Source organism: Alexandromys fortis, unplaced genomic scaffold (assembly GCF_014885135.2).
Source record: "Alexandromys fortis isolate MF-2015 unplaced genomic scaffold, M_Fortis_MF-2015_v1.1 scaffold_1, whole genome shotgun sequence".
Lineage (NCBI taxonomy): Eukaryota > Metazoa > Chordata > Mammalia > Rodentia > Cricetidae > Alexandromys > Alexandromys fortis.
The window spans coordinates 30,097,277-30,105,599 of record NW_026067927.1 but is presented as its reverse complement, the minus strand read 5'-3'; the positions used below and the strand labels follow the sequence as shown (position 1 = coordinate 30,105,599).

At 41.8% G+C, this 8,323-nt stretch overlaps 1 protein-coding gene across 1 annotated transcript; it reads right to left on the bottom strand.

Moving 5' to 3' along the window:
* Nucleotides 1-7,455: 7,455 nt before the first annotated feature.
* On the bottom strand, nucleotides 7,456-8,115 carry LOC126502731 (peptidyl-prolyl cis-trans isomerase A-like). The gene has a single exon (XM_050143948.1). The coding sequence runs from the start codon at nucleotides 8,087-8,089 to the stop codon at nucleotides 7,595-7,597; it is 495 nt and encodes a 164-aa protein (XP_049999905.1). The 5' UTR covers nucleotides 8,090-8,115; the 3' UTR covers nucleotides 7,456-7,594.
* Between the last annotated feature and the right edge of the window lie 208 nt (nucleotides 8,116-8,323).

Sequence of the window (8,323 nt, the reverse complement as noted above, 5' to 3'; positions counted from 1 at the left end):
GTTCTAAAATTAAAGGTCTGCTTTAAAAAAGAAGAAGAAAAAAAGAAGAAAGAAATAAAAGAAATAAGGAAGGAAGGAAGGAAGGAAGGAAGGAAGGAAGGAGGGAGGGAGGGAGGGAGGGAGGGAGGGAGGGAGGTAGGGCGGGAGGGAGGGAGGGAGGGAAGGAAGGAAGGAAGGAAGGAAGGAAGGAAGGAAGGAAGGAAGGAAGGAAGGAAGGAAAGGGTAGTCTTGTTTCCAATCTAACAAACTCTTAATAGATTTAAACATATTTTAAATCTAGTATTAAACAAAAAATATCTAGGATGTTTCAATAAACTTGCTTTTATGTTTTTCTGTTGCATGTCTTATCATGTATTGATGTGTTTTCTGTCCAGAAACCAGCTCTGGGAGGAATATAGAGAGGTTTGAAGAGAAGCAAGATAAGAAAATACAGCTGTAATGCCATGGGATTGAGCAGCAAGGAAGAATCTATAAGCCACGTCTGTGAGGGCATGGAAGACTCCAAGGTTGCTTTGAGTGCTTGCTATCTTTGGTCTCTCAGCCTCCCTCCCCATGCTTATCCTTTCTCTAGGTCAAGTCGTCTGTTCTACCCATTACCACAAAGAGTTGTCTTACTGTTTGCTGGTTTCATGAAAAAACAAACTCCAATTACCTTGGCAGATACCTGTCCAGATAAGTTACTGCAGGACTGAAGTTCCCTTGAACTAATTCAAGCCAATAGCTTCCCTCCAGCATGATCCTGAAAACATTTCCAGCAATAACACTATAAATCCCTTGTGTGTGCTAGGAACAATGCGGTTGTTGTGGCTCATACCACATTGCTCTCGCTAGGCAGAAAGCTGATGGGGAACCTCTTCAAGCCAATAGTTTTTGAGAGGCTGGACCAGGTTGGGTACCCAAAAGCCCGCGATCTGCCTGCTTGTTCTCTCTCTCTCTCTCTCTCTCTCTCTCTCTCTCTCTCTCTCTCTATCTATCTATTTATCTATCTCTCTGTCTCTGTCTCTCTGTCTCTATCTATTTATCTATCTCTCTGTCTCTGTCTCTCTGTCTCTCTCTTGTTCCCCACAACTCACCACACCTAATGTTGGATTTTGTTTTTGTTGTTATTTGTGAGTTTTTTTTAAAATAAAGAACCCCTTATTATACCCTGCTTGGAGCTAGTGTAGGATTCTTTTATTTGTGTTTTTCCTCATCTGACACATTTCTCCTTATCTGGCTATGAGTTTGAGACCAGCCTGGGCTACAAAATTAGAACTTGTCTCAAAAAGCAATACTGCTATTATTTTTAGTTGTTATTATTATTAACAGTTATATAGCAATCAACATGTAACATGTGCATGCACAAAATCTTAGGGAAAATTCCTTAAAATTAAAACCGACAACAAAATAACAATATTAAATGTAGTATGGAATTCAATTCCAAAAGTTAGGCCAGTCTTAGCCTTTGCTATGTACTTACTATGCTTCCAAATGATAGAAAATTTAACAGTCTTTATTGCATTGTTTTAATTTGACCTCAAACCATATTAGTTTAAAATGTGTCTTGTTATATGAACAGTAAAATTTATTTAAAAAAAAAAACAAACTTCTTCAAGTAAACTTACTAAGGAATGTGCAGGCAAGGGTGAAGTCAGAAGGGAAGGAGACACGGGCTTCATCTTAAAAACTCGTCTTCCTTTAGCTTACTTAAGTGCAGTTTTCTAAACCGTGCATTGTGGGCACAGTAAGAGTAGCGTCAGAACAAGAACACGGGTCTGACCCTTAGCATGGGTCCTTCTCATTCGACCCTGGGTTTTCAGTGGGGCACAGCACATGCCCTGCACCCCAGACTGATCATTTTGTTAAATGAGAAAGGTTGCATCAAGCAATGGATGTTCAAAAGGAGGCAGCATGTTTTACAAGGTGGGAACTCTGAGCAGGACCCTGCCATCCCTACAGCTTGGTTTCATCTTACAGTTTCATACCTGATGGTGGTTCTGTTTTCAAAGACAGAAGCAACCGGGTATCTCTACAAGGTTGAGCACAGCACCTGGGAGAGTTGTTATGGCTCGAATGATATCTGCTTGGCCCCACTTACACGGTAGCAGCAGCAGGATTGTTCTAGGTATAATTCTTACTCTAAAACAATGGAACCCATTGTCTTAAATCTTCCTTTCATGTGAACTAAAATATCTGTGTTCGTGTCTCAGCCTGAAGGCAGGTATTAGCAGATCACATTTTTAACTAATCAGAGTCAGGATGCGTGATAATTTAACTCAAATTAATGTTAGTGTTGCCACTTCTATTGGGATGGAATAAAAAGTGAGAATGTTACCAGAGACTCAGCTGGGTTCCTGTCAACGCGGATAATGCTTCAAGTTCATCAGTTATTAGTGCAATTTAACAAGCCTTTCAGCCCTTCCTCGCAACCACACCTCCTACTAAGAAATCTCTCTTGATCACAGCGAAGCATCCCTGGCTGGACTGCTGACTTCATCAGCTCATCAGACTGAGTATGATAAACAACGACAGTCACACTGACCCCGATCCCAGTCACACGCCGAGTGGTCCACCGGCATGAGGAGGAGCTCCTGTATTCTCCCGAAATAAGCAAAGGGGGTTGCTCCTAAGAATTCCTTTCCAAGCCTCTTGATGGGAGACACTGCAGGAGTCCCCCAGTTACTACAGGGCAAATTAAACTATTTCCTTTTCTTGATCTTAAGCCTATCATGCAATATTTTAAACAGATTATTGTTACCCAGCAGAGTTTCATGGGGCACAGAGTGAATGGAAAGCCACACAAATATTGATGACGCAAGCATTTCAAAATAAATTAAATTAAATTAACAACCAAGCCTTGGAACAATGCAGTACAGGATTTTGGCAATTAGTTATGAGAAAGTTAGAGCAATCATACATTTCTCAGTAGCAAATTTTATATCTCCTTTTTAAATTCCATATTTTGTCCACAGTGACGGATCAAAATAAAGTGTGAGGCTGAATGGATGGATAGATAAATAGATAGATAGATAGATAGATAGATAGATAGATAGATAGATAGATAGATATAGAGAGCTAGATATAGACAAGTGATAGATGATAGTAGACAGATTAATGGAGAGAGAGAAGAAAGTAGAGTTAGATGAAAAAAGATTGATAGATGATACATATAGATAGATGATAGATAGATAGATAGATGATAGATAGGTGACAACTATAAAATATAAAAGGGTTTGACTTCAAATAAAACATTTTTGATGCATACAAATTCTGCAGTAACTCTGGATAAGACTGACTTCAAATAAAACATTTTGATGCATAAGTATTCTGCAGAAACTCTGGATAACACTGATAATTAAATCTTTTAAAGTTGCAGTAGATGAAGCTTTTTATCACTTCATAGTAAACCTAACCTAAAGAAACTAGACTAGGAAGAAGAGATGGTGAGAGTGTTCTGGTTCTCTTTGTGGGTGATACGAATGTGGGTCAGAAGTTTTCAGAATGTGGGTCAAAAAAAAGCAAATCCTAGTTCTATATGCAAAAGATGGTTTGTCCTTTTAACAATTTTGAGAGAGTAGTAAAAATTTTTGAGATTTACCCTACCTCCCCATTTTCTCAAACCTTGAGAAAGCATTCTGATTCCCCCCCACCCCCCATGTGCCATTCTAACAAAGGAGCAGAGCCTTTGAAAGGAAACCATTTTTTCAGCTCCCTTCATGGTAGTGTGTTCTTCCAGGCCGGTATTCAGTGTGCAGGACTGCACAGGCAATTACATGCAAATTTGTTGGGAGCGAGGAGGTTCGTTTACTACATCCAAGCCCACAGAAGATCAATAGAAATGCAGAATCTAATCCCACATGAAAGCTCCATGATCAGGTAATGGTTGCAGAGTTAAGGCCTGCAAAAGAATGTTAGGAATCAAAGGGGCACGTGAGAGAAAGGCATTGTGCCTAAGTGCTTTTTTGAACCATATGGGAAAGACAAGAGACAAAGTGAACCAAAGCATCGGAACACAAGAAGGTAGACACGCAGTTCACCACAAATTGTTAGTGGTTTTCAAAAGATATGAATGAGGACTGGACCAATTAAAAATGGCTGCCTGGAAAACCTTTTGTTGGCTATTTAAAGAATAGCATTGTGCAAACTCTTGCTGAAGTTTAAATCCTGCAAGCTACGCCTGCATTTAGCTCCTGAGTAAAAGAACCCCTTAGAGCGAGTTTTACTTTTTTGTGATTTTTTTTTCCCGATTCTTTCTCCCATGCAAGGCCATGTGGCCTGCTGGCATTCAGTGAAAGTTGAACATTTCACAATTAAAAGCATGAGAAAACTATGTTGAGTTTAGAACTATTGGGATTGCGTGCAACACCGATAATGGAAATGAGCAGGGTGGGAACCAGGTCCTGTTGCAGAGGCCGGCGGTCATCCTGCCTGATTGGTTGTTAAGTAACTTGACACACAGGGAATGAATTTGAACACAGCCTGCATCCCCCTGCCTGGGGGGTGAGATGCTAAAAATCTGTGGCATCAATAACTTCAGAAAGTATTATGTGGATACTTGAACTGATGGCCAATAAATTGTCTAAGGATCCTCTAATGGTCTCCAAAATTTGTATGCATCTATTAAGATTGCATGCAAGTTTTTATGTGCTTGCATTCCATTGCCATCTACTAGAGACAGAAATATTTAATAAGATGCTAGGCTATTTCGTGGAACAGAAAAAAAGTTAGCTAGAATGTCTAATGAATAAGATAATTGACCAGCAATCTCCCTCTGTATTATTCTGGGTCTCCTAAGAAGTAACATTTTAAAAAAAATATTCCAGCATGCAAAGATTTTATTAGAGCAAATATCTGCGGTAGAGAGGAAATGTGGGGAGAACCTCAAGAGACAGAGGGAAGGCATCACACTAAGCCATTGTGTAGCTTTGGAGTTTGGGCGAGCCTCTAGGAAGGGTTCTTGAACCCAAGCTAGTTATTGGTATAGTTAGCATCTCTTCTGCACTGAGTCTTGAAGATATTGCTGGGAGAGCAAGCTGCGTGCAAAGCTAGGGATGGCAGAGCCAGCAGAGGACCCTTGTGAGCTTCCCTGGCGCTGGGTGGAGCTCTGCAAGACAGACCTTACTTCTGACATTCCCTACACCTGCCAGCGTTCTCCAAATTACCAGCTACTGCTGCCCAGGAAGTGAGACTGAAGTCTCTGCAGTTTGCAGGCAGTCACTCACTCATGCTGTGTTCTGCTCTTTTTATCTGTTGCATTTTGGAAGTCATTTTAACCTGGAATCTTTTGTTACATTCTAGAGCACTGGTTCTCAACCATCCTAATGCTGTGACCCCTTAACACAGTTCCTCGTGTTCTGGTGACCCCCAACTATAAAATAATTTCATTGCTACTTCATAACAATAATTTTGCTACTGTTATGAATCATGATGTAAATATCCGATACGCAGGATGTCTGATAGGTGACCCACAGGTTGAGAACTGCTGCCCCAGAGTCTAGACATTGCCTTTATTTAGGATTGCTTTTATTCAAAACTGAAAATAACAATGTCTTAGTTAGGGTTTCTATTGCTGTGGTTATAACCACAGAAACTCTTACAAGGGAAAACATAATATTGGGGGTGGCTTATAGGTTCAGAGGTTCAGTCCATTATCATCATGGCAGGAAGCACAGCAGTGGGCAGGCAGATATGGTACTGGAGAAGGAGCTCAGAATCCTACATCCGACCCACGGGCATCAAGAAGAGGCTGCCACACTGGTCCGGCTTGAGCATTCGAAACCTCAAAGCCCCGCCCCCCCCAGTGACACACCTCGTCCAGCAAGGTCATACCCAATCCAACAAAGCCATACTTCCTAATAGTGCCACTTTATATGGCCCTATGGGAGCCATTTTCTTTCAAACCACCACCACCAATTCTTCTGCTTTTGTTTTTAATAACTAGTTTCTGAATTAATCTTTCAAGAGCTAGCTGATGTGGTAAGACACTTTACAAAGCTGGGGTGAAGCTCAACTGTAGAAAGTCTACCTACTGTGTGCAAAGTCAGAGGTTTCATACCCAGTTATGAAGGGTAGAAGAGACTATATGAGCTACATAGCCTATGATGATATATAGATTTGATAGTGGCAGGCTCCAGACTGAGCTGTTTGCGATTGAGTGGAACAAATATGAACACAGACCAATATACGGAGAAACTTAGTGGTCACGTCTTAGCAACATACTGAAGCTGTCCCAACACGACACTGAAATCACAATGTCATTCAGAAAACTGCTGTGACAGTACTTCAGTAATAATACATAGACTCTGCCCTAAAAGGGAACTATTCTGACTGCAGGGCTTCGGTTCAGGGACTTTGGCCCAGTTCTTGTTTTGTAAATCTCCAAGTAAATCTCCATTCCCACATAGAATCTATAAAAGATAGCTATTTTCATGAGAAAATAAAGCCTTTGCTTCATTCTCAAAACTGAAATTTATGGGGGGGAGGAGGAGGAAAGGCAAATAAAACTTAGGAACAAATGGGCTAGGTATAATGGACTGAATGAGAAAAGCCTCTCGTAGTCCTGGGCATTTGAACACTTGGTCCCCAGTTGTGGCACTGTTTGGGGAAGTTTAGGAGGTAGAGGCTTGCTGGAGAAAGTGTGTCACCAGAGGCACGCTTTGATAGATAAAGACTGCACCACGCCCCATTCTCTGTCTCTCTCTCTGCCTCTCTCTCTCTCTCTCTCTCTCTCTCTCTCTCTCTCTCTCTCTCCCTTTCACACTTGTGCTTCAAGGTGCCAGCTCTTCACTCTTTGTTGCCTTTGCCATTCCTACTGCCTATGCCATGCTATCCCTGCCATTACGGACTTTAGCTCTCAGGACTCATAAGCCAAAATAAATGCTTTATTCTATAAGCTGTCTTGGCCATGGTGTTTTATCACAGCAACAAAGAAAATAACTAAAACACTAGAAAAAAATTGACAGTCCGCATTGCATGTATTAATTTATGAGCCATTTCTGCCAGTCAATAATATTAAGCATGTTACCTTAAAAAATGGGCAAAAATTTTAAATAAATAGGCAGAAGAAACACACAATGATTCATTTATAATGGTTAAAGTGCAAACTGAACACTAAGTTGCCATTTTATGTATATAATTGGTTTTTTTTTTTGGTTTTTTGAGACAGGGTTTCTCTGTGTTTTTTTTTAAATTTATTTCTTTATTAATTAATTAAAGATTTCTGTCTCTTCCCCACTGCCGCCTCCCCTTTCCCTCCCCCTCTGTGGTTTTGGAGCCTGTCCTGGAACTAGCTCTTGTAGACCAGGCTGGTCTCGAACTCACAGAGATCTGCTTGCCTCTGCCTCCCAAGTGCTGGGATTAAAGGCGTGCGCCACCACCGCCCGGCTTGTACCTAATTCTTTTTTTTTTTTTACAGTTCTTACTTAGTTTTTATTCATAATCATAAACTTAACTCTGCAATCCAGCTAGACTTGAAGGGGAATGAGGAAAATATGGAACCCAAAGAACTTCAGTGAGAGCAGAGATTACAGGGTACTGCGAGCAGATGGGGCTGGGGTGCTCTCCTGAGCTACAGAAGGAATGGTCTGGTGGGTAAGAAGCCCGCAAGTCAAAAGAATTAGAGTTGTCCACAGTCGGAAATGGTGATCTTCTTGCTGGTCTTGCCATTCCTGGACCCAAAACGCTCCATGGCTTCCACAATGTTCATGCCTTCTTTCACCTTCCCAAAGACCACATGTTTGCCATCCAGCCACTCAGTCTTGGTGGTGCAGATAAAAAACTGGGAACCGTTTGTGTTTGGTCCAGCATTTGCCATGGACAAGACGCCAGGACCTGTATGCTTCAGGATGAAGTTCTCATCCGCAAATTTTTCTCCGTAGATGGATCTGCCGCCAGTGCCATTATGGCGTGTGAAGTCACCACCCTGGCACATGAATCCTGGAATAATCCTGTGAAAGGAAGAACCCTTATATCCAAATCCTTTCTCTCCAGTGCTCAGAGCACCAAAGTTTTCTGCTGTCTTTGGAACTTTGTCTGCAAACAGCTCGAAGGAGACGCGGCCCAAGGGCTCGCCATCGGCCGCGATGTCGAAGAACACGGCGGGGTTGACCATGGCTGCAGCAAGCGGCGAGAGGGGACAGCGGCGTCTGCAAAGCCTTGTACCTAATTCTTAAAGCACGCACCAGGCAATGGTGAGTTCGAGACTGTACCTGTACGAATTTCATTTGACCACTACAGATGCTTCGGTTCTGATGTTTCCTCAAGCAACATGACACTGTACATGGACAATGGCCTGACGTGAACTACCTAGAGAGGCCAGAAAGATGTGCCAAAGCACAAAGAAAGA

Coding starts and splice junctions, on each gene's coding strand:
- LOC126502731 (XM_050143948.1), bottom strand. CDS start 8,089: ATGGTCAACCCCGCCGTGTTCTTCGACATCGCGGCCGATGGCGAGCCC.